Source organism: Nannospalax galili, unplaced genomic scaffold (assembly GCF_000622305.1).
Source record: "Nannospalax galili isolate Female #2095 unplaced genomic scaffold, S.galili_v1.0 scaffold660, whole genome shotgun sequence".
Classification (NCBI taxonomy): Eukaryota; Metazoa; Chordata; class Mammalia; order Rodentia; family Spalacidae; genus Nannospalax; species Nannospalax galili.
In genome coordinates this window covers 1,158,573-1,185,501 of record NW_008349073.1, presented here as the reverse complement: position 1 = coordinate 1,185,501, position 26,929 = coordinate 1,158,573, and the positions used below count along the sequence as shown (strand labels likewise).

The window sequence follows — 26,929 nt, the reverse complement described above, 5'->3', positions numbered from 1 at the left end:
CTACAGGGAGACCCTGTCTCAAAAAGACTAAAAAAAAGAAAAAAAATAATAATATTTTAGGCTTATGTATCACGATGTAATCCTTAAAACCCTCTTATATTCTTATTTTGTCAGTACCCATTTTTATGCCTTATCTCTGTTGGGGGAGGGATAGATGTTAGGGACAACCTCAGGTGTTCTTCAGATACTGTCCACTGCTTTTTGAGACAATCTTTTCCTGTCCTGGAACTCACCAACTAAGCTAGGCTAGCTGACCAGCAAGCTGGTCTAGTAAATGGTGGTCTTGGGGATCTGCCTGACTCCATCTCCCAAATTCTGGAATTATAAACTCTGGCCACCAAGCCCAGCTCTTTTTATGTGGTTTCTGGGGATTGAACTAGAATCAAACTCAGATCCTTATGCCTGCAAGGCAAGCACTTTACTGACTGGGCCATCTTCCCAGCCCCAGGTCAGTACACATTTGAGACAGACAAAGTACATTTAATTTTCCTCATTTTACAATTGAAGATCACAGATGTTAAAAAATAAAGATACAACTGTATACTTGAAATTGAATTAACTAATTTATCTTTGCTTGATCCTCTTTTGTTTGATTAATTTTGTTTTGTTGTTGTCTTAGTTTGTACTTCATTGCTGTGACAAAACACTCTGACCAGTACCAACTTGGGGAGGAAAGGGTTTATTTGTCTTACAACTCCCAGGTCGCAGTTCATCAGGGAGCCCAAGGTAGGAGCTCAGGGCAGGAACCTGGAGGCAGGAGCTGGAGCACAGGCCATGGAGGAACGCTGCTTACAGGCTTGCTTCCCTGGCCCCTGCTCAGCCTGCTTTCTTATGCAACACAGGCCCACCTGCCCAAGGGTGGCACCACCCACAGTGGGCTGGGCCCTCCCACATCACTCATCAAGAAGATGCCCCTCAGACATGGCCACAGGCCAGTCCAATAGAGGCAATTTCCCGATTGAGGCTCCCTCAACCCAGGTGTGTCAAGTTGACACTAAAGCTACCCAGGACAGTTGTGTTGTGTTGTGTTTTAGAACAGGATCTCATGTAGCCCAAGCTGACTTGGAATCTTCCTGCTTGTCTCCTCCTACCTGTCTCCTCCTGAGTGCTAGGATTACTGGGTGAGCCACCACACCCAGCTTCTAACCATTTGTTCTTAAGTGCCTTAAATTCAAGGAAATAAGAATTAAACCCAGTTTTCCTTAGATCTTGTCTTGGTATAGGATCTCTTTCATTCTATTCCTTGACCTTTCAACTAGCCCTTTGTTCTCTGCTGACAAGTATACCTCCGTGGTCACAGACTTGTATAGAATAAATGGTTGGTTGAGGAGAGAGTGAAGAAAATCATGGTTGTTTTATTCGTGCTTGAAGAAGAAAGTGTTAGAACTCTGTTTTTCTTTTTCTTTGTTTTTCTTTTCTTTTTGAGACAGGGTCTCCCTGTGCCACAGCTGGCCTGAAACTATGTAGATCAGGATGGTCTTGATCTCACAGAGATCCTCGTGCCTCTGCCTTCCAAGTTCTGGGATTAAAGGCATGTACCACTACACCCAGCTAAGAACCCTGTTTCTCTAAGTGTGGTCCCCAGACCGGCTGCATCAACATCACCTGGGACCTTCTTAGAAATATGGAACTTGTGTCCCATTCTGGACGTAAAAAACTTGAGGTGGGGTCCCAACAGTATGATTTAATAAGCCTCTAGGTATATCTTTCCTTGCTTATTTTGTGATACTGGGATGAACTGAGCAAGCACTTTATCACTAGTAAGTCTCCAGTCTTCTTAAGAAGACTGGAGACTTCTAATGCACCCAAGTTGAATTACCGTTAAATAAACTTGTTAATCATCTGCCTAAAATCCTTTCTGAGACCCAGTCTGATAAGAAAATAAATTAAGTGGCAAGACACTGCCTATGAGCAAAGGTATCTTTTACTTGCATCTAATTGTATTTGGTACAAATCTGGAGCTGGACTTTAAGCTACCGGACCTTTTCAACTGAGTGAGGAAAATTGAGAAACCAGCTGGGCATTGGTGGCACATGCCTATAATCCCAGGACTCTAGAAGCTGAGGCAGGAGGATCTTAAGTTCTAGGCGAGCCTAAGCTACATAGAGAAACTCTTATCTCAAAAAATTATATAAAATGCCAGGTGTGGTGGCGTACGCCTTTAATCCCAGCACTTGGGAGGTAGAGGCAGGTGGATCTCTGTGAGTTCGAGGCCAGCATGGTCTACATAGCGAGTTCCAGGTCATCTGGGGCTACAGGAAGACCTTGTCTCAAAAAGACCACATACACACAAAAAAAAATTATATAAAATAAGGAACCATCTTGGGGCTGGAGAGATGGCTCAGCGGTTAAGAACACTGACTGCTCTTGCAGAGGACCTGGGTTCGATTCCCAGCACCCACATGGTGGCTACGAACCATCCTTAACTCCAGTTCCAGGGGAACCAAAGCTCTCTTCTGACCTCCGGGGCATTGCACGACATGGATGCACTCACATACATGCAGGCAATACACCCATACACATGGAATAAAAATAATAAAATTTAAAAAAAGGAACCATCTTAGCATGCACAAAGATGAACAGCCTTGTGAGGAAAAGTAGAAATTTCTAGAGATTTATCAAACAAGCAGGAAACTATTGTCTATCTCGTTTGGTAAATTTTATAAAGTATTTTGTTTATTATTATTATAAGTTATTTTTATTTTATGTGTATGAGTGTATTTCCTGCATGATGTAAGTGCACCTGTGTTGTGTGGTGCCCACAGAGGTTCAGAAGACTATATCAAATTCCTTGGAACTACAGTTATGGACGGTTGTTAGTTGCCATCTGGCTGCTGGGAATTGATCTCTGGTCCTCTGCAACAGCAGTTAGTGCTCTCAACTGCCGAGACATCTCTCCAGCCCCTCACTTGGTGAATTTTTAAAAAGATCAGAACTGCCATGTGTGATGTTGAACATCAAATTTTGAGTTCAGTTATTTCTGTTTTTATTTTTGGGTAGTGCCATTGGGCAAATTGACAAAGCGATTATTGGAGTTCTAACTCTTCTCTTTTTTTACATCTATTTATTGTATGAGTTTGCACCATGGAACTCATGTGGAGGTCAGAGAACAACCCATGGGAGGGAATAGGTTGTCTCCTTCCACTTGTTGGACTCTGTAGATCGAACTCAGGTCATCAGATTTGACAGTAAGCGCCTTTATCCGCTAAACTATCTCACTGGCCCCTACGATTCTAATTCTTAATAATTAGCTGTTTCAGAATTGTAGTTTGATAAGGGCCTCAAGTTCATCTGCCTAGAGTCATTTTTGAGACCTAGTCTGATAAGAAGATAAATTTTTAAGAATTTTGAATTAAGCAAATTAAAAGATAAGTTAAGAGGAATGAGTTGGGGCTATTGCACCTATGAGCTCTTCAGTCTCTGATCCATGCCCTAAGTGGAGGTAGAGTAGAAAGAACATCTCAAATACTAGTCTGTCACTTCTTGGCACCTCAGACAAATAATTCATCCTCTCAGAAATGCACTTTCCTAGACTGGGAATAAGACCCAGTGGTAGAACACTTGCTAGTATGTCAGAGGCGCTACATTCAATTTCCATCACTACCACTTAAAAAAGAAAAAATCACTTTCCTGTTTTGTCAGCTGCCTACTTCTTAAGATTCATATACATGGCCAGCAGATGGCTCAGAGAGTAAATGTGCTTGCCACCAAGCTGACCACCTGAGTTCAATCATCAGAACCTAAAGGCTGGAAGGACTTCGGAGAGAACTGACTCCCACAGGTTGTCCTCTGACCTCCACATGCACTCTGTGGTGTGCACACACATTAAATTAATATAATTTTTTCAATATTCTTGTATACATTGGTAGAAGTAACCCAGATACAAAACTGTGCATCTAGACAGTCAACACACGTTAGCACTCTTCCCCTTCTTCCAGAGAAGTTGATGAACACTATGCAACATAATCCTTTCTCATATATATATATATATATATATATATATTTTAAATCTGTGTGAGTGTATTGCCTGCATGTATGTGAGTACACCCGTGTCATGCAATGCCTTGGAGTTCAGAAGAGGGTGTTGGATTCCTCTGGAACTGAAGTTAAGGATGGTTTGTAGCCACCATGTGGGTGCTGGGAATCGAACCTGGGTCCTCTGCAAGAGCAGTCAGTACTCTTAACTGCTGAGCCATCTCTCCAGACCGTTTCTCTTTTCTTAAATTTATTATTTTTATTTTATGTGTGTAAGTGTATTATTGCCTGCATGTGTGTAAGTGCACCTGTGTCATGCAAAGCCCAAGGAGGTCAGAAGAAGGCATCAGGTCCCCTGGAACTCGAGTTACGGACGGGTGTTAGCCACCATGTGGGTGCTGGGAATTGAATCCTGGTCCTCTGCAAGAGCAGCCAGTGCTCTTAACTGCTGAGCCATCTCTCCAGCCCATTTTTTGTCTTAAAAGAAAGATTGTCCTCCCAAACTAATCTATCATTTTGCTCTTTCTTGCACTCAGCAAGCTTTTCTTTTTTTCTCTTCTCTCATTAAATCATATTCCCACCTAAATCTGTAGTAGGCAACCTAGTGTCGCTTTCCCTGGTTCCTTACAGAAATTAGAATGAATAATGTGGTTATTTTGTTTTGGTTGAATCTTTATTTGGCATATAATAAGGTTGCTGTGATTCTAGAAACTCTTGAGATAAATTCTTTGTGGTCACACCTTCTGGAAACGTTGTGTGTGTGTTGTGTGGTATATGTACACTTGAATGCAGGTGTGCACATGTTATGTGTGCATGCAGAGACCAGAGGAGGACGTTGGATATCTTCCTCTATTATTGTCTGCCTTATTGCCTTGAGATGGGGTCTCTCACTGAACTGGAAGCTCGGCATTTTGGTTAGATTGACAGACCAGTGAGCTCCTGGGATCAGCCTCTAGCTACCTGGTGATGCTGGGGTTGCAGGCATGCACAGCCATGCCCAGCTTTTTGCATTGGTGCTGGGGTTCCTATGGTTGCACAAGTCAGGTGTGTTGACACATTTTGGAAATGGAGGCAGGAAGATCTTGAATTACAGGTCAGCCTGGGCTACACCATGAGACCCTATATCTATTTTTTTTAATTTTTATTTATTATTTTTATTTTATGTGTATGAGTGTATTGCCCGCATGTGTGTTAAGGACACCTATATCATGCAATACCCATGGAAGTCAGAAGAGGGCACCGGATTCCCTAGAACTGGAGTTAACGGATGGTTGTAGGCTGCCATGTGGGTCTGTTCTGTGGGTGCTGGGATTCGAACCTGGGTCTTCTGCAAGAACAACCAGTGTTCTTAGCCACTGAGCCATCTCTCCAGCCCCGAGACCCAATATCTAAATAAATAAATACTAGGAAGGAGGAAAGGTGTGAGGGAAGGAGTGAGGGAAAGAGGGAAGGAAGGAAATAGGTAAAGAAATAGAATGAGAACATTGTTTTGATTTCTTTGGTGACAGAGCTGAATCTAGTGTCCCTTGCCTGGCAATCTAAGGACAGAGTATAGGATAAAATAGGGCTGCCTGAGCATTTAACGCCATTATTTTTTTTTCTCTTCTCTTAATAAATTCTTTCATTGTTTCAGTGGCTCTGTAGTTAATTTTTTTCTAATGAGACTAGGTTAACTAAAATCATCTGACATAGAAAAGGAGGAGGTAAGGTTAAAAAGGAACCTAATTAGCAAGTTAATTATAGCAGCCAAAAATACCATAGGTTATATAAATAAGCTATTGTTATGCACATGTATATTGGGCCTTGTCTAGGGATTTGTTAAAGTTTAGAGGTCAAAGGAGCCATGTAATTACGAGTTTAGAAAAAATAATCATAAAAGCAAAACAGCCACCAAATTAGGAATGGCTGACGAGCCACTAACAGAACTGCCTTATTAAATCCAGACTGTATGACTAAAAGGGTTGTTGGAGCTGCTTCAGGGATAGCCACCCCCCTCAAAAGGGGGAGAAAAAAAAAAAGAAGCTGGAACCAGAGCCAGCAGAATTGCTGAGGAGGAAAGTTTAAAGGCCTGATCACAAGGGTTCTTGTACCAAAGAGGTGGCCTACTGCCGGTAATATCATTACCTTCTGCCTGGTAATGTCACTATGCTGAGCAACAAGAAGAAATACATAGTCAATAGGAAGTCTGGGATTAAAGCCCAGGTGAGGCTGAGCTCTTATTTACCAGTTGTGCTGCTGCTGTGGCCATTACTGTCCAAGGCGAGCTGCTTATTCTCTCCTTCCCCTCCTGTCCTGCTTTCGTCCTTCCCTCTGGTGCATGGTGAGCTACCCCTCCCTTAACAGCCTCTTTCCCCCTTGCCTTGATGCTTAATGGAATTAGGCAATGCTGAGATGGAAAAGGAGGGGAACCTGCACGGACTCTAGTGTATGGCAAGGTAGGAAAGTTAGGTAGATTCTGTCAAGATTCTGTCCACAACTGGGGCGGGCAGATCATTGTGTTATAAAAATGAACGAGGAATGTAATGGTGCTTAGCTCCTGAAAACAGAAAGGTACCAGAAATGACCCACTTAACTCATGCTTTAGTTACTGGGAAAATTATATAATTTACTATATTAAGTAGTCTCATTAATATTCTCTTGTATTAAAGAAACTTGTGGGGGGGGGGAAGAAGCTTGAATTTAGTGTCTAACCAGTTATTAAGACCTCTAGATTCTCAATGTACAACCTATTTCTTTAGTGCCTGAAGAGCTTGTCATGGGTGAAAGGATTATTACAGGTAAAAAGACTATAGAACAAGCTGGGTGTGATGGCACATGCCTTTAGTCCCAGTACTCTAGTCCCAGCACTCGGGAGGCAGAGGCAGGAGGCTCTCTGTGAGTTCAAGGCCAGCCTGGTCTACATAGTAAGTTCCAGGCCAGCTGGCACTACAGGGGAGACCCTGTCTCAAAAAGATGAAAAAGACCCAAAACAAAACAAAACAAACAAAAACACTATAGAACAGGAAGCTCAGCTCTCTGACACTGGTTTGAGGTGGCAGTGCAGCTAGATTTCTGTATGACTTAGTGTTACTGGGGTAAGTAGGAGTATTCTCATCCTATAGAGGAAGAGACTGGCCCCCTCTAGTGGTCTCTGTGTACACATGCATATCTGTGTGCACACACATGTGGATGTGTGTGGTTAGTGTAGGGAGTCAAGATTTATCTGTTAGGCTTTTTAAAGGGGGAAACTACTGAAGATACTGACTTGGTGTGGCCTTTGGAAAGTCCTTTTCCTTGATGCACTGCTGAAAAAGATGAATACGTGATTGTCTTGAATTAGGTTGAAGTGAATGCCAATGTTTGAACCTGACATTGCACTACCCCAGCCCCTACTCTCCCTCTTTCCAATGTTTGTTAACCCTTAAAAGTTACTTTTTTCAGACTTAAGCTTACTATGTTTACTAATACTCAGTCAAGTACAGATAGTGAAGATAGAATAGGTGATTTGAGGTTCATTGTTCAACACATGATTGAGTGTCTAGACTGTGGCAAGTATTTGGGATTGAGAGTATAACCCAGCTCATATGGAGCCCATATCTTACAGAGAATGCAGAAAGGTAGACAGACACAGTATGATGAGTGCTGTGCTAGAAGGACGTGAAGCTTCATGAATTTCCCTTCAGAGGGCATAGAAAGGGCACTTTATCCTTTTTGGAATAAATTGATACTTTAGCAGAATAATCAAACTTGTCACTTTTCATTTTACAGTGAGCTTCTAGTCCAATGAATTTTCCTATTGCTGAAAACAATTTTCAAACTCTGGAGCACTGTAAAAGCTTTATTTGTTGTTATAGTTATGGAAATGCTATGAATTCCCTTCAGAGGTGGTGAATGCTAAGCTAATTTAGTTTGGCATTGGTCGCCTTGTCTCAGTACTCAGTGACTCAGGACTTACTTCTGAGTGCAGCAGTGCAGCCAGCAGCTGCCACTTTCATGCTGAGTTCTGTCCATCAAGGATCCATCTTTCTGTCACTGAAAATAGAATCATTTGTCATATCTTTGCTCTTTTTCAGTAGACTTTTCTCCCTACCACCTTGGAACCAGAAGAATCATCTAAGAAATTGTGCAAACATTCAGTTGGGAAAAAAGGAAAAAGTTATTAATTGAATAAATGATATGAATTTTGATTTGTAAAGTATCAGCTGCAACTTTCAACTGTAGGAGACAGATAAAATTACAAGAAAGTTATTGTCAGATATTTTCCAAATGCAAGCTGCAGAGTATTATTTGAGTATAATCCAGTCACCCACTCCTTCCACATCTGTAGTCATTGTTAATAATCAGGTTTATTGCTTTTAAAATATTTTATGAAGCTGGGCATGGTGGCGCATGCCTTTAATCCCAGCCTGGTCTATATAGCAAGTTTCAGGCTAACTGGGACTACAAGGAGACCCTGTTTCAAAAAGACCAATAAAAAATAAATAAATAAATAAATAAATATAAATATTTTATGATACCAAACATTAAAAATTAGTGTTTTTTTATGAGTATCCTAAAGCTAACATACTTTAGAAATTCTTTAAGCAAATCAAAGTGGTTACTTGTAAAATTTACAAGAACACTGAACAGGGAGGAGGAAGTGAGTATGATTGATTGAATCTCCTGCTGTGTCTCACAAATGAATGTGTTGAGTCATTTAACCCTCTCTAAAACCTGTGATGGAAGTACTTTTATTTTTGTTGTACTTATGGGAAAATGAGGCTCACAAAATCATCTTGACCAACATCACCCAGCTAATGAATGGCATAGCCAGGATTTCAATGTGATTCAGAATGTTCTTTCTGAATAAAAGCTCTTTTCAAAATTAATATACCTTGCTAAGAAACTGAAAGCTTGAGGCAAGTCAGTTTACCTTAATCAAAATACCTCTCTCTTCTCTCTGTGTCACAGTTATAATGTACAAAGTATGTAATCGTTAAATCAAAGACTTAAATTTGATAGAAATGCAATAGGTGAAAAATGAAGAATTGTTCTTCTCTCCAGAGAGTCATTTGTTTGTTGTTTTGTTTTTGGAGACAGGGTTTCACTATGCATCTGAGGCTAGCTTTGAACTCACGGTGATTCTTCTGCCTTGGCCTCCTGAGTGCTGGGATTACAGGGGTATACCACCATGCCCATATCCAAAAAGGTGTGTTGTTTCCCCACCCCTAGTGCTGGGGATTCAACCCAGGACCTTGTATATGCTAAACAAGCATGCTACCAACTGAGCTACATCTCCAGCCCCCAAAGAGTCTTAATATTCCAAACATGGGTTTGTATAATCAAATAACTGCATGGGAAGGTGACAATCTATAATAATGCAAGCTGTGAATTCCTGCTTCAAAATAAAGATTCTTTTTCTTCATATAACTAGGATTCCTTTTCTTTATATAACGAAGGTTCTTTTTCTTAGCAGATCCAATTTGCTGACCAGAAGCAGGAATTCAACAAACGTCCCACCAAAATTGGACGTCGCTCTCTGTCTCGTTCCATCTCTCAATCATCTACTGACAGCTATAGCTCTGGTGAGTATTAAGCTGCCATGAACCGCCTATCCAGGCTAATTGGTATAATCAGCAGAACTTCCCCTCCATCCAGGGACCATTATTCTTGATAATAAGTCTTGAAAAAATATGCTAAATCAAAATTTAAACCCATATTCTGGATGGAATCTCTGTGTTTCTTGGAAACTCAGAGCAAAGCTTCCTGAGGTCTATATTTCCAACAAAGGCAGAAGAGGAAGATGAGGGAAGTTGAGCCATCTCTCTAGTTCCCGAGTTCTTTGATTTTTAATTCAGAGGATGGGAACATGGAGTTCACCAGTGACCTTCACTGAATGGTATATAGAAAGACATTGGTTTTCAAAATGAAAAAAAAAAAGGTTTCCATCCCTCTATGTGGTACTTGCAAAGTAATGGGAAAACCTTAATTTCCCCCAAAAACAAGATCCTACAGCTGTTTGAAGCAAGTGGGCCCTTTGCCTTCTCTCCAAAGCTGTGATGTTGTGTTGCTTATTACTCCTTCCTTCCTTTGTGGGGCGGAGTTATTAATTAATATTAGGTGAGCTGTTACCATGTGGACGTTTGAAGGCAATGGCTGCTTGTGCAGCAGTTCCCAGCATGAGTCTAATCTAATATAAGGCTATTTTATTTGACTCTTGTGTTAGAATGTGGCATAGAGCTAAGAGTTTGCCATGGCTACCTCTTCGCATTATAAATAGTAATACGTGGACTGGAGAGATGGCTCAGTGGTTAAGAGCACTGGCTGCTCTTACAGAAGACCTGGGTTTGAATCCCAGCACCCACATGGTGGCTAACAACTGTCCATAACTCCAGTTCCAGTGGCTCCAACACTCTCTTCAGTCCTCCTTGGGCACTGCACAACACAGGTGCACTTACATACACGCAGGCATAATAGTCATACCCATAAAATTAAAATTAAATAGTAATACTCATTAGGAAATTTTTTTATGTGTATGATTGTATTGCATGTGTGTAAGTGTACCTGGGTTTTGCAGTGCTCACAAAGGTCAGAAGAAGCTGTCAGATCCCCTGAAACTGGAGTTACCAACAGTTGTTAGCTGCCATGTAGGTGCTGGAAATTGAGCCTGGGTCCTCTGCAAAAGCAGCCAGTGCTCTTAACCACTGAGCCAACTCTCCAGCCCCTCATTAGGAAATTTTTTTCATGACCTGAAATTTTATTTGTTCTTTACATGAACAAGGAAGTAGTGTTTATTGTGTACAGTATTTGGAAAACCATAGCTTTTAGATTGGGCAGATTATTATTTACACATTATTTATATTTATCTTCTCACAATAATTAGAATGAGGCAAAATATGATATAAATTTCTTTGGATTTTTATCTAAGGACATGGAATATTTTTTTTTTTTTTTTTTTTTTTTTTTTAAAATTTGAGACAGGGTCTCCCTGTAGCCCCAGCTGTCCTGGAACTCACTTTGTAGACCAGGCTGGCCTTGAACTCACAGAGATCCGCCTGCCTCTGCCTCCCAGTGCTGGGATTAAAGGCGTGTGCCACCATGCCCAACAGGACATGGAATTTTATACTTATATTATTCTATTCAAACAAATTGTGTTGAGAATTCATGAAGTGGTTAATATAGTTTTGAAAGTCATAAAGTGAAAATATAAATTGTAGAATAATATGTAAACATTTTGAGGTATGATTTTTTTTTTTTTTCTCAATCTCTTCCCTATACAGCCAGACCCACATATCTGTTCCTGCAGAGGAAACCAATACCTGTCTTCCACCCAAGCACCTTCAGTAGGGAGGATACTTAAAAAATACTGTGTACCTAGAAGAATGTCGATGATCCCTTGTGGGGTTTTTTTGGTTTTTTTTTTTTTTTTTTGAGAGACAGGAACTCACTATGTAGACCAGACTGGCCTCAAACTCACAGAGATCGTTCTCTGCCTCCCCAGTGCTGAGATCAAAGGTATGCACTACCACACCCAGCCAGTCCCTTAGGGTCTAAGTAAGCATGCCATGCTTATATGTAGCTCATTCTGGTCTCATCCTGATAAATTTGGGTCTTTTACATTGAACCACTTGAAATTGCCATTTTTATTTATTTTCTTTTTCAAAATTACATTTATTGCCCCTCTATATGTGTGTACAAATATACATTCCATGAGAGTCAGAGCCTTGCCTGTCTCTCACAGGTGTATCTCTGATACATCAGATAGTACCTGAATCATAGCATATGGTACTATTTGCTGCATGAATGGCAGTAAACTAAGGAGAGACTATGATTCAGGGACGACCTCTGCAATTTGACCTAGATTTACCCTAATTTCAAATCCATTATGAGAATAGTGCACATAGAGAGGATTTCTTGGCAGAACTAGTATATTCATAGCTGGCTGAAGCTGCCATTTTTATAAGTCAAATGTTATCAACCTGATATATCCATTTAAGGATATTAGATTCAGAAACAGTCAAAGCATCCTGGTTTTGGAGAAGAACATAAAGATTTTGTGCAGTGGATATTGAAATTGTCATCCATGTGAGTGTGGCATCTCTGGCAAATGTCAATGTGGCCCCCAAGAGAATATTTCTAAAAAGATCTGTGTGATCTGAAGAGAAAGCAGAGTATTGCAGAGTATTTTAAAGGACAGGATTGCCTGGCTTATCTAGTTATTTTTCTGATAAGCATAAGCCTTTATATACGCTCTAGAATCTAAATATTTTAGAGATAAACTTTTATAAATAAAATTCACCATTTTTATTCTGTTTTTTAGAATATTCAGTTTTCCTGGTTATGTTCATTTGAATACATTCCAGATTATATTTTCAAAAATAGTGCATCTAGGCACATAGTATTTGAACTATCATGTGGCCTAATTTCTAGGAAGTATTATTTCCATAAACTCAGTGTTTGTGTGTTTTTTGAGAGAGGGTCTCATACAACTCAAGCTAGCCTGGACCTCTTTATGTCACTGATGATGAACTTGAACTCCTGATCGTTCCTCTACCTTCCAGATACAGGGATGATAGGCATGTGTTGCCACATCCTGCTTGTTTTATTTTTGATTTATTTATTTATTTATTTATTTATTTATTTATTTATTTATTTATTATTTGAAACAGGGTTTCATTCTGTAGCCTGTGTAGACCAGACTGGCCTCGAACTCACAGCAGTCCTCCTGCCAGTGCTGGGATTACAGGCAGTAGCCCTTACACACAGTCATCTTGCAAGCCCCACACCTGATTTATTTTAAAAGAATGAACTTGGCTGCAGCATTGAGAATAGACTGAAGATGGGTAAGGCTGGAACTCAGGAGTTTTAAAATATCTATAAAACATCCAGGGAAAAGAACTAGGCAGGCACTTGAATATAGAATATACAGATCTAGTGTGTTAAAGAGGAAGTTTTCGAGCAAGAGATAAAATATAATAATCAGAGTCTGGAGAGATGGCTCAGAGGTTAAGAGTGCTTACTGCTCTTCCAGAGGACTGAGTTCAGTTCCCTGCACCCACACAGTGGCTAACAATCATCAGTAATTCCAGTTTCAGGGGATGCAGTGCCCTCCTCTGGACTCTACAGGCATTGTATGCAAGTGGCACACCAACATACATGCAGGCAAAATACTCATACACATAAAATTGTTACAAATTGGATTTTTTGAGGCAGGGTCTCCCTGTAGCCCCAGCTGGCCAGGAAATCACACTATGTAGACCAGGATGGCCTTGAACTCACAGAACTCTGCCTGCCTCTGCCTCTGGTTGCTGATATTAATGGCGTATGCTACCTCACCCAGCATAAAATAAAATAAAAATTTTAATCGTAATGCACTGGGCATGGTGGCACATGCCTTTAAACTCAACACTTGGGAAGCAGAGGCAGGCAAGAAGATCTCTATGAGATTGAGGCCAATCTGGTCTACATAGTGAGTTCTAGGCTAGTTGGGGCTACTAGAAGACCCTGTCTCAAAAAACAAACAAAAATTATAATGCATGCTGAAAATGGGCTTCAAGTACTTACAGATTTTGCCTGTCTTCTTGTGTATGTATGTAGCTGTTTTGAGACAGGGTCTTGTTGTCTAGTACTAGCTGGCCTGGTACTTGCTACAAAACTTGCCAACCTGAGTTTGATCCCCAGGACCCATATAGTGAAAGAAGAGAATTGATTGTCTTCACTTCTGCATGCATCCCATAGCACAGATGAGTCCACATACATACACAGACAAATAAATAAGTAAATGTAAAACAATAAAAAAAAAACAAATAAGAAAATCAGGTGAGTTGGTAAAATGGCTCAGCTAGTAAAAGGTGCTTGCCGCCAAACCTGACAATCTGAGTTCATTCCCTAGAATCCATGTATAGGAGAGAACCCTGACTGTTAAAAATTGTCCTCTGACCTCTACACATGTGTCACGGCACATGGGAGTCCACACACATACACATGTACATGTGTACACACACAACACAATAAATAGATAAATAGAAATGTAAAAATCAGGTCAGAGGCTGGGGGTATAGCTCCCTGGTAAAGTGTTTGCCTAGCATGCTCCAGGCCCTGTATTAGATCCCTAATAGTGCAGAAAAGGTGAAAATAAAAAACCAAAGTAAAAATAAAGTAACTCGGGTCATGTTACTTCTCTGCTTAAAGCCCTGTGGCTGCCTCTCCCACTGTGGTTAAAGATTAAGATTCTTAGTGTCTAAAAGTCTCTATACCATCCAGCTTGCATTGTATTTTGATCACATCTCCACTTCCCCAGCCTCCCTCCTCTCCTAGTGCTTCAGTTCTCCCCAGCCACACTTAGCTTCTCTACTTTTATTTTGAAACATGCCAGGCATTCTCTTGCTTCAAGATCTTTGCACTTGTTGACTCTTCATGAAATATTCTTTTCCTAGCTACATATGTAGCTGACTATCTTACCACCTTCAGTGCTTCATGAAATATGATTTTCCCATTAGGGTATATCCTAGGTATTCTTTTAAAACTATAAACAGCATGATAACTATAGTTGTAACAATACATTATTATGTTCTTGAAAAATGCTAAGAAAGTAGAGTTTAAGTATTTTTGTCACCTAAAAAGTCCTATGTAAGGTGATACATTGATAATTAGTTCCTCAGTGTATTCTTCAAAGGACATTGCATTTTCCATAATACTTAATAGTATATGATCTATTATGTATTTTACAAATTTGTTTTTGTCTTTCTCCTTCTACTTGAGTACAAGATCCACAAGAGTAGAGTTTTTGTTGTTGTTGTTGTTGTTGTTTTAATCTATTTTATACTGTTACATTCCCAGTGTTCAGAACAATGTTTGGCATAGAAGAGGCCAATAAATAAGTCCTGGTAAAAGGTATTAAAGGACACCCACACACACACAAACTCCCAGTGCTGGAGGTAGAACACAGGGTCTCCTGCGTGTTTGGTAATGTTCTGGTGCTGAGCTACATTCCATTCCAGAGGCATTCTTGCTATACTTTCTACCCTTGTTGAGGCCTCTACTATGCTTTATATATGTGAACAGTCAAAAGAAATTTATGTCTTCTTGTCCACGATGCTTATTTTGCTGGATACTTTGAGACTTGAATAAGCAGAGACCTTCTCTCAAAAAAAAAGTAGGGAGTGAGGGCTGGAGAGATGGCTTAGTGGTTAAGAGCACTGACTGCTCAGAAAGAGGACCCAAATTCAGTTCCCAACACCCATGTGAAAGCTAACAACCATCTGTAACTCCAGTTCCGGAGGATCTGATGTCCTCTTCTGGCCTCCACAGGTTTGCATGCACATGGTGTACTTTTATAGACGCAGGCAAAACATTCATACACATAAAATAAAAATAAATAAATAAAAAAGAAAGTAAACTACTGCATTTTCGAGCTTTAGAAAAAGGAAATGGTATAATAGTTTTGTTATTTAAATTGGAAACAAAAAACAAATTTAAAAATTGGAGGGGTTCTGTTAAGGGGAGGGGTTCTTGTTCGTTTTTGTTTAGTTTAGGCTTTCCCCCCCTCCCAATTCATCTTTTGAAGCTGAAAAGGCATGGGAAGGGAGAGCCATTCTGGGTAGAGTAAGGACTCCAGTTTCAACCTTTTTAGTCATTGCCAGCCGACCACCTGCTGCTTTGGTGAATTAGTAGGCGATGACGAAGGTAGGAAAAAAGAACCCAATAAATAATTTTGTATGTATGCCATTCTTCTCTCAGTCAGAACCCTAAAGTGAAGCAGAACCCTTAAATATGTTACTTACAGGTGATACTGAATTTGAATGTGCAAAAACAAATAATAGCAGATATCGCTTATTAAATGCTTAATTAATGTATGCTGATCATTTTGCTAAACACTTTATTGACTATGTCTTATTTAATCTTCTCAACAACTTGACTCTAAGAAATCCATTTTTGAGGTGCTGAGCATCAAACCCAGAGTGTTCCATGTCCTATGCATGTAAAGTGTTCTATTGGGATGCATCCAGCCCATAGTTCTCTGAGACAGGGTCTTACTATGTAACCCAGGCTGGCCTCCAACTCACAGTTTCTCTGCCTCATCCTCTTTTGTGCTGGAATTACAGGTATATACCACCACACTTGCCACCTGTACCACATATGGAATGACACATGGCACCTACTATGTTTATTATTTTATTATTTTTCATGTTTGGAATTTTGAGATAGGGTCTCACTCTGTAGCCCAGGGTGGCTTTGAACTCTCAGTCCTGTTGCCTCTGTCTCCCAAGCTCTGGAATTACTAGCAGGAGCCACCATGCCAGCCTTGTTGATCACTATACTGAAGTGGCCATTAGAGAGCATAGAAATCATCATGGTTCTGCTAAAAAAAATTTTTTTAAAGATTTAAAACTTCAAAATATTCTGAGTGTAAACTCTTTTTTTTTCAAAATCAATTTCCTTGTAAAATTGAATCAGGATTGGGAAGGCTGTTACCTTTCTTTTCTTGGTGGAAGAAGCGTGCTCCCCTAAGTCTCTAACGCTTAAATTATATCAGAATATTGATAAGTGAAACAGATGACTGCCCCGAAAACCATTTCTGGGTTGTATTGCCAAAAGCACTTTGAGCTCTCTTACCCTAGGAGGGGGAACCAAAAAACTTTTTGTACAGATTAGCTCCTTTCAAGAACAAAAGTCCCTTCGGGGGTTTACTAATTCCCTCACCTCCCCTGGTGCCCATGTTCATTCCTGTGCCCTCATGCTAGGACTTTGCTCTGGGGCAGTTTTCCAAAGGGAGAAAGAGATCTTCGAGCCCCTGCTGACCCTACAGTGTGTAGTGCTATACTTGATTAACTGGGCAAGGTCAGACTTGCCTTTTACAGTCCACCCTCCAGCCCCTGCCCTGATAGACCCTCTGCTAAGAAATTCCAGAAATGCCTTAATGCCCTGGATATAAGTAGATCAGAGTACCATTGATCAAGGAGCTCTGAGCTTTTGCAGCTTTCTCCCCTTGGTGCTGATGGCAGGACTTACTGCATTGAGAGAGCGAAAATGCTTTATAGACAGTGTTTTATATTTAACATTCTCCCCAAAATTATGAGGATTAGGAGAAACTGTCCTCTGAAATGTAAACATAAACCAAGGGAACAAATTGCTTCAAATCGTTCAGGAAATGATTAGCAACTACAGAATTTAATATAAAGACTAAAAAGACCTTGACTAAATATAAATAAAAATAAATAATATAAATATAAAGACTAAAAAGAGCCTGTGAATGCAGTAGCAGGAACTGCCTATTGGCTACAATCAAGCCTGAACCATTCACTGAAATGCTAGTGTGTTGCTAATGGATTAGTCACCAGAGCATTTTATTATACCAAAAGAGGATTTATTTGCTGCTTTGGAAACTTAAAACACCAAGGATCCCTTCTTACTGAAGCCAGTAAGGACAACACGGTGAATAGTTCATTGTCAGTGTCTAATTGGGTCTGCAGGAATAGTTCTGCCTCATCAGAGCCAGTCCTGAAAAACACAGCTCTGTGTCAGACAAACTTCTTTTGTGTGGTTCTTAATTACTTTCCCATGGGTTCCTTGTTTTCTAGGCCTTATCTGTTCAATTATTGTACTAAAAAGCAAATTACTTTAGCCATTTAAGCAGCAGAGAAGGGTAATTGTGAGGGTAGAAAATCATGGGTTAATGACCATGGGCTTGCATTAAGAACTTTTAACCTATGGGACAATTTCTCTGTCATTGCATATTCAAAGAGAATATGCCTCTGTGTGTTCTGAAGGAGAAGTTAGTACAGCCTCCCCTTTTTGGCCTGTGGAGAGCACTTTCCATAGGAGATGATTGGTACAATCCCATCTTTCATTAAGGAGCTTCCTGGGGGTAAATTGTATGGTGCTAATGATTAGAGAACCCTCAGCTCCTTCTGTGGTTTGGAATTTGAGGAAGCCAGTCTTTTCCCTGAGGGCTGTCTCTTCTGTGTTCCAGCGGCTTCGTATACAGATAGCTCTGATGATGAGACATCTCCCAGGGACAAGCAGCAAAAGAACTCTAAGGGAAGCAGTGACTTCTGTGTCAAGAACATCAAACAGGCGGAGTTTGGACGCAGAGAAATTGAAATTGCTGAACAAGGTAAAGAACAAGCACCTTTTCCTTTTCCATCTACCTGTGTCATTTTGTTATGTGAATCCCTTTGTACATTCTGGGATCTGATAGCTTGTAAAATTTCCATGTGATACTAAAGATTATTTTTGTTGTTGTTTGCTTGTTTGTCTGAGACAGGGTCTCACTCTGTAGCCCAGGCTGACTTCGAATTCCAGGCGTTTCTCTTGCCTTAGCCGCCTAAGTGCTGGGATTATAAGTATGAGCCACCATGCCCAGCTCCTGAAGAATACTTGGAACAAAAGAATCTGAGCTGAGGAAACACTGTGGGGAGGGAATGAACTCTGATAGGTCTAGAAGGAACCCTTGGATAAGGAAGACTGACATATAGGGGATCAAAATCCTGGAGTATGTGCCTCTGAAAGCTACTCAGAGAAAATTCAGGAACCCCATCTAACTGAAAAGCTAACCAAGGAAAGTACCTTAAACAAGTCATTTTCTGTTTATTCTTTTATCTCTTACTCCCTTTTTAAAAATATTGCTGTGTTTGTATTATACCTTTTCAGAGATGCCTGCACTGATGGCCTTGAGGAAGAGAGCCCAAGGAGAAAAGCCCTTGGCTGGAGCCAAAATTGTGGGTTGCACACACATCACTGCACAAACTGCTGTGAGTACTTTTTCTTTTCCTTTTAATAATTGCTACCAGCTATTGAATGCTTCCGCCTGCCAGTACCATGCTAATCCACATAATGTCATATAAAGCAGGTATTCTTTTTTCCAGTTTGTAAACAAGGAAGCGCAGGTGCAGGGGGCTTAACTAATTTGTCCAGGGTTATACAGTGAGAAAATCACAGAATTAAGACTTGAAGCCGGGCATGGTGGCATACACCTTTAATCCCAGCACTCAAGAGGCAGAGGCAGAGGCAGGCAGATCTCCGTGAGTTCAAGGCCAGCCTGGTCTACATAGTGAGTTCCAGGACAGCTGGGGCTACAGGGAGACCCTGTCTCAAAAAGACCAAAAAAAAAAAAAGACTTGAACATCAGTATATATACTAATATGAGCAAGGGAATGCTTCTGCTTTGTGCTACACTGCTTCGCCTTACCTTCCTTTCCAGTGTCATTTCTATACGGCAATCTTAACATGTTCTCTGCCTTCAGCAACAAATAAGAAAATCTGACCAGGTGTGATGGCACACACCTTTGATCCCAACAGAGGTAGAGCAGATCTCTGAGTTTGAGGCTAGCCTGGTCTATGTAGAGAGTTCCGGGGCTGCATAATGAGACTGTCTCAGAAACGGGGGCGGTGTGGGGGGAAGACTTGAACAGATCCAACTTGAAGATAAAGGAATTTATTACATTATTGTTAAAGTCTAACTGGAAGGCAGACTTCTGACAGGCTCTTGAGACTCCCTGTTCATTTCATGTAATTCATCTGGACCTGTCTCTACATCTCCACAGGCTGACAGAAAAACACAGTTACTCTAGTGTTCATAAACTCATGCCTTCCTAAGAGCAAGAAAACCTTTCCCAGAGGTCCTGCAGAATGTCCCATCATGTTACACCCAGCAGAACTGGATCCTATGCCCTGCTAAGGGGAGTAGAATTCTATGATCAGTTTAGACCAGGCAGAGTTATCTTCTCTTTATAAGAAAAATATTTTCAGTGCCCCTGCATTATACCAAAGTGGAATTCAGATATTACCTGCCTAGTTATATATAATTTTTAAAATTGGATATAAAATCTCAACTAAAATGTGAAGGAAAAATAAAAGGAAAGTAATGTATAATAATAAAATATATTTCAGCATGTAAATGCTTAACCAGCACTGTAATACAAAGTCAGATATCTGTACTGACTCATAACTACAAATGCAGAGAGATGAAACTATAGGGGTTTTTTATTTTGTTTGCTTGCTTATGTTTTGAGTCAGTGTCTCATGTAACCTGTATTGGTCTCCAATTTGCTAGCCTCCAGCTTGCTATATAGATGAAGCTGACCTTGGGTTCCTAATCTTCCTGCCTTCATCTCCCAAGTGCTGGAATTACAGGTATACACCACCATTCGCAGCTGGCAGTATGTTATTTCCAGACTATTAGAGCAGCATTTCCAATTAATAGGAAATAGCATACAACTCTTTTCTAACTTCTGAAAAACCACTGTGAAAGTCAGAGTTCTCTGTTAAGTATACAATTGTTGCATTCCTGGAAAAGCTTTTATTAGTTTGTATTAAAACGATAAAAGGGGTTGGAGAGATGGCTCAGGAGTTAGGAGCACTGGTTGCTCTTCCAGAGGCCCTGGGTTTGGTTTCCAGCAACCCACATAGCGGCTAACAACCGTCTGCAACTCCAGTTTCGTGGGATCCAACGTGCCTCCATGGGCATTGCATGCATGTGGTGCACTGGCATATATGCAGGCAAAACACTAATACACACAAAATAAAAATAAATAAAAATTTAAAATACATAAGAATACTTTCATTGGGTTAGAGATGACTAAGTGGTTAAGAGCAAGTACTGCTCTTACAGAGGACCTGAGTTTGATTCCCAGCACCCACATTGGATGGCCCACAATTGCCTGTAACTCCAGCTCTGGAGGATCCATTTTGCCTCTGGCCTCCAGGGCACTGCATTCACATGTATATATCTGCACACAGACACACACATACATGTAATTAAAAATAATAAAAATAAGTCTTGAAAAAATATTTTTGTCAGTGTGTAGGATACAATTAGTTTCTAAGCACAAATAATTATAATAATGTCTAGATCCCTGGCCCTGCCCACTAAATGTCAGTAGCACTCTCCTCACTATCACTGTGATAATGAAAATGACCCCACAATATTTTAAATCTCTTTTGAGTCATCATCAAAGATGCAGTAGATATTGAGTTGCCAAATATATTGAGACCACTATAGGAAAATTGATGTATTGGAAATGTAACATCTTTTATGGGATTGTAAGAGCTAAGTCATCTATATGACTCAATCAACTTTTTTTTTCTCCTCCCCTTTCTTCCCCTCCCACCCTGCTTCCTGAAATAGGGTCTCATGTAACCTAGACTGGCCTCAAGCTTGCTGTATAACTGAAGCTAGTCTTGAACTCCTGATCCTCCTGTCTCAATCTCCTAAGTGTTGGAATTATAGGTGTGCACTACCATGCCAGAGGCTCACCCCCTTACCCCTGTTTTTAGTGTATGTGTGGTATGCTTGTTCACTCATGTGTGCACTTGTTTTCCCATGCTTGTGACAGTCAAAGGTCAATATCAGTTGTCTTCTTCAATCACTCTTCACCTTATTTTTTGAGGTCACTGAACCTGCAGCTCACTGGTTTGCTAGACTGGCTAGCCAACAAGCTTCAGGAACCTACCTGTCTCCATTCCTCTCTTGCCAGGGTTACAGATACATGCCACTGGGCCTAGTTTTTACATGGGTGCTTGGGAATCAGAACTCAGGTCTCATGCTTACACAGCAAGCACTTTATCCATCAAGCCATCCCCCAGCTCTTGTTTTGTTTCATTTTATTTTGCTTTTGAGACAAGGTCTCTTGTAGCCCAGGCTGACCTTGACCTTGTTATGTAGCTGATGAGGCTAGCCTTGGTTGAACTCTTGATTTTCTTCTCTCTTCCTCCCTAGTGCTGGAATTGCAGACATATACCACCATGTCCAGTTTTGTTCTATTTTCGTTGTTGTTGTTTTGTTTTTCCTCCAATGCTGGGGATTAAACCCAGAGCCTTACACATGCTGAACAAACATTGTATGACTGAGCTAACCCAGCACCTCAGTCACCTTTCAAATGATTGTCTTTCCTACACCACACACTTATGTGGTCATACTCCTAATGAAGGGCAAATAGCTTCTGCATTCACTCTGACACTTAACTGAGCTATCTGTTCTCTAAGGAAAAGAATACCCTGACTCCCTAAAATTAGTACAATAAATTGAAAAGTAATTTCTTTTTGGATCTACAGACTAATGAATTGAGGCAGAAACAATCTTGATACCTTTTCTGGGCCTCTCACAGGAGATTTTAATTTGGCTTAAAATAGTAAGCACTTCTCTCTTTACTGTCTCCTGTTGCTAAGTTATATCAGGTTTGTTTTTTACCCCCAGGCTAAGTGAACATTACCTCCCTTTGGGGTTCCCGCCCTATTTTTTCCTGAATGGATTAATATGTTAGTTTACCACTTTGGTATAACTTTATTTTACTTTTTATTTTAATTTTTATGTGTATTCGTGTATTACCTGCATGTAGATAAGTGCACCTGTGTCGTGCAATGCCCGAGGAGGTCAGAAGAGGCTGTCAGATCCCCTGGGACTGGAGTTACGGACAGTTGTTAGCTGCCTTGTGGGTGCTGGGATTCGAACCCAGGTCTTCTGCAAGAACAACCAGTGTTCTTAACTGCTGAGCCATCTCTCCAGCCCTATTATTTTATTTTTTGACCCTATATTTTTTCTTTACCCTGAAAGAAGCATTTTGCTTTCTTTTTGTTTTAATTCTGATTCTATATGTTCATGCTGCTTTTATAATATCAGACATTACCTCAATATGTAGTGTCAAAATTTAAAGTCTGAGATGTAGTGTAGTCGAGAAGAGTGCTTGCATGCAAAGTTCTGTGTTTGAGCCCCTGCACCACATAAACCTGGCATGGAGAAATAGAAGTTCAGACTTAGCCTTTGCTACATAATCAGTTTGTGTCCTCCCATTATGTAAGACCCTGTCCCCACCAAAGAAAAATAAATACTCCTATGACCCCTCTAGAAATATTTCGTGTTTCAGATATACTTCTATAGTTCTTCTAAGTTGATTGCTGTTGTTCTAAATGATAACAATTTAAAGTTGGGTTAGGAGGCTGAAGAGATAACTTAGCGATTAAGAGTGCTTGCTGCTCTTGCAGAAGACTAGAGTTTGAGTCCCAGCACTGACATTGGGCAGCTTACAACACCTCTAACTCCAGCTTCAGGGGATATGACTTCCTCTTCTGGCCTTCAGCTCTCTCTCTCTCTCTCTCTCTCTCTCTCTCTCTCTCACATACACACACACACACACCTTTTTAAAAAATATTTTATTATTTGTATTTTATGTGTATGCGTGTATTGCCTGCATGTAGGTAAGTGTACCCGTGTCATGAAATGCTCGCAGAGGACAGAAGAGGTTGTCTTATCCCCTAGAACTGGAGTTTCTGCAAGTTGTTAGCTGCCATGTGGGTGCTGGGATTAGAACCTGGGTCTTCTTCAAGAACAGCCAGTGTTCTTAACCACTGAGCCATCTCTCCAACCCCAACACACACACACACACACACACACACACACACTCACCTTTAATGAAAAAAATCATTTAGGGGTGCATTTGTGTGTGTGCACACACGTGTGTGCCTATGTAATGTGTATGTATGGGCGTGTGCATTGTGGTGTAGATCATGTAGATGTAGAATCAGAGGACAACTTTCAGGAGTCAGTTCTTTCCCTCCACCATGTGGATCCTGGGGATAGAACTCAGGTCACCAGGCTTGGCGGCAGGTGCCTTTACCCTATGAACCATCCTGCCTGTACAAATTAAAATAAAAATTTTTTTAAAAAAAGAGAAAACAAAGTATGGGGGCCGGAGAGATGGCTCAGTGGTTAAGAGCACTGGTTGTTCTTGCAGAAGACCTGGTTCAAATCCCAGCACCCACATGTCAGCTAACAACTATCCGTAACTCCAGTCCCAGGGAATCTGACAGTCTTTTCTGACCTCCGCGGTCATTGCATGACACAGGTGCACCTACCTACATGCAGGCAATACATGCATACACATAAAATAAAATAAAAAAATATTAAAAACAAAAAACAGGGGCTGTAGAGATGGCTCAGCAGTTGGGAACACTGACTGTTCTTGCAGAAGACCCGGATTTGAATCCCAGCGCCTACATGGCAGCAAACAACTGTCCATAACTCCAGTTCCAGGAGATCCAACAGCCCCTTCTGTCCTCTGTGGGCATTGCGCGACACAGGTGCATTTACATACATGCAGGCAATACACGCATACACATAAAATAAAAATAACAAAATATTTTTTTAAAAAAAAAAGATAAACCAAAGTCAAGTTAGCCACCTCTATGCCTTGCCCTCCCACTCCATCTATCTTCTTTCCGTGGAGCCCTAACAGCCAACAGTCTTGACTCAATGGTTCTCATGTTCTTGGTTCCAGCCACTTTTCTAGTTAGCTTCTGTTGTTTTGTAGGTAGTATATTATTTTGTTTGGCAAATTTAGGAATCTCAGTTATAGGAATTCAGAAATTCTTTAGTTGAAAAATAAAGCAAGAGGACAAGAAGATAAACGTTTGGAAGTTAAAACAGACTATAAATTCAGACATGTAAGTAGAGTGGAACATGGTGGTACACACCTTTACTCTCAGAACTCAGGAGACAGAGACAGGTGGATCTCTGTGAGATGGAAGCCAGCCTAGGATGGTCTGCAGAGCAAGTTCCAGGCCAGCTGAGGCTACACAGTGATACCCTGTGTCAAAAAAACAAAAAGAAAGGACATCAAAGCTAGTAATTGTCTATATGGCCTTGAGCAAATTGCATGAATTTGTTAGTCTAAATCAGTAGTTCCTACTTTTTTTTTTTAATCTTTTTGAGACCAGATTGGCCTTGAACTCATAAGAATTGCCTGCCTCTGCCTCCTGGCCTTGTTCATACTTTTTAAATTAAAACATTTTAATTAAAATTTTTATTTAGTGTAGAAATATTAGAAAGTATTTTTTTAACTTAAAATTAGAAGTAATTACAACTAATCATTGTCAGGAATTTTTAAAACAAGCTTTGTCTTTTGAGTGAGAATTTTGCATGTTGTCTAGGCTGCCTTGGAAAACACTATGTAGGCAGGCTAACCTTGAAATCTTTATTATCTTACCTCTGCCTCCTAAGTGCTGAGATTATTGGCATAATCATCACACCTGGCTATAAAGCAAGCATTAAAAAATTTTAAAAACATTTTTATTCACCCCAGGCATGATGGCGCACGCCTTTAGTCCCAGCACTTAGGAGGCAGAGGCAGGCGGATTTCTGTGAGTTCGAAGCCAGTCTGGTCTACATAGTGAGTTCCAGGCCAGCTGGAGCTATAGGGAGACCCTGTCCCAAAAAGACCAAAAACTTAAAAAAAAATTTTTTTTTTTATTTTGTATTTTTGTGAGTGTGCTTAGGGCATGAGTGTGGAGGTCAGAGTGTCGACAACTTGCAGCAATCGGTTACAGTGTAGATCAAACTCATGCTTTGAATTGCTGAGCCATCTCACCAGCCAGCCCCTAAAGCAAGCATGTTAACCAAATCTTTATCCTTGTTAAAATACCTCTTAATCCGTGGTGGCGCACACCTTTAATCCCAGCACTTGGGAGGCAGAGGCAGGCGGATATCTGTGAGTTCAAGGCCAGCCTGATCTACACAGTGAGTTCCAGGACAGCTGGGGCTACAGGGAGACCCTGTCTCAAAAAGACCAAAAAAAAAACAACAACAACAAAAAAAAAACCTCTTAATCAAAGCAATGGGTAATATACTACCTTTTAAAAAATAATTTAAAAAAAATAATTCTTGGAGCCTACGAGATGGCTTACCTGGTAAAGGTACTTGTCGCCAAGCCTCACAGCCTGAGTTCAGTCTCCAGAGGTAGAAGGAGAGAACCAACTCCACATCTGCACCTTGGTACACACATATGCATCTTGGGTGGTCTGTTCTAATTTTTTTTCCTGTTCTCCTTGTCTCTTTGTATTTGTTTATCATTTCTATTCATCTATCTTTAACTTGACTGTCTCCTTGAATGTGCCCAGTCTGAGAAGACTATTGAAGGAATTCTTCATATATTATGTTTTCATTTTTGTTGAAAAATATTGTTTGCAAATCATTGTTGTGCTTTCTTTGTTTCTGGCATTTCTGCATTACTTGTTTTTATAGTCTCCATCTCCTCTGCTGAAATATCTGTTGATGTTTTCCATATTTTTCATTAGATCCTTTAACGAATAAATATGTTAATTATTAATCATTTTTTTGTTTTCATTTTTGTTGAGAAATATTGTTTGCAAATCATTGTTGTGCTTTCTTTGTTTCTGGCATTTCTGCATTACTTGTTTTTATAGTCTCCATCTCCTCTGCTGGTCTCTCTTCATAGTTTGGGTCCTGTCCCATTCCTTGTCTTGGGGCCCAGACACCTGGGGAACCACTACTTCTTCCTGATCCTCTTCATCCAGACCAACTCAGTGCCTTCTCTGGTCCCCAGGAGCACTACTTTTGGGCCTGGCCCTGCCCTCACCTCCCTCTGTTTCCCAGGGCCTACACCACCCATCAGCCTCTTTCCAGACCCTGGGGCTGATCTTTCCTCTTCCTGATCCTTTACATCCAGACCAACCCATATCCTCAATACAGTCCCCAGGAGACCTTGGGGCCACTTCCTGCCCCCATCTGCCTTTGCATCTCTGGGTGGCATGGCCACCCCTGCCCTAGACCAGCATCTTTCCTGGGCCTGAATCCCAGGCAAGTCGAACCCCCAAATTCCTGAGGCCAAAATCTATCCAAACCTTAGGAGAAAGCCTGGGAGCATCTGATCCTCAGCTGACTTGGGCCTCTGTGGGAGCTGCTGAAGACAAAAGCAATCTGGCCACTCCAGTATGAAATCAAAGGAGAGAACCGAAAGCTTAGATAAACCAGTTTTTCATGAGCAAAAAGTAAACCACAAAGACACATAAAGTTCACAAAAAGAAGCACACCTACACTTGAAGATTTCAGTCTCACACAAGAATCAGAAACTACAAAAGAAATCCACATTTCAAAATCACAGAGAAAAAATAACATGAAAAACCAAATGATATATCCCCACCAAGCACCAATAGTCTTCGAGAGGAGTACAGTGAGAACCCCATAGAGATAATTCAGGACATG

The 26,929-nt window shown here is 40.6% G+C and overlaps 1 protein-coding gene across 4 annotated transcripts in view; it reads left to right on the top strand.

The window, feature by feature from the left end:
- Ahcyl2 (adenosylhomocysteinase like 2) overlaps positions 1-26,929 on the top strand; it is a 203,413-nt gene that overhangs the window by 124,015 nt on the left and 52,469 nt on the right. For 2 of the 4 annotated variants that reach the window (XM_008846362.2, XM_008846365.3), the window contains exons 2-4: positions 9,410-9,518; positions 17,906-18,049; positions 18,586-18,686. In XM_008846362.2, the coding sequence (XP_008844584.1) occupies positions 9,410-9,518; positions 17,906-18,049; positions 18,586-18,686 (354 nt within the window). Of the gene's footprint in view, positions 1-6,105; positions 6,178-9,406; positions 9,519-17,905; positions 18,050-18,585; positions 18,687-26,929 lie in introns of those variants that run through there. The other 2 variants (XM_008846363.3, XM_008846361.2) reach the window with 2 other exon arrangements.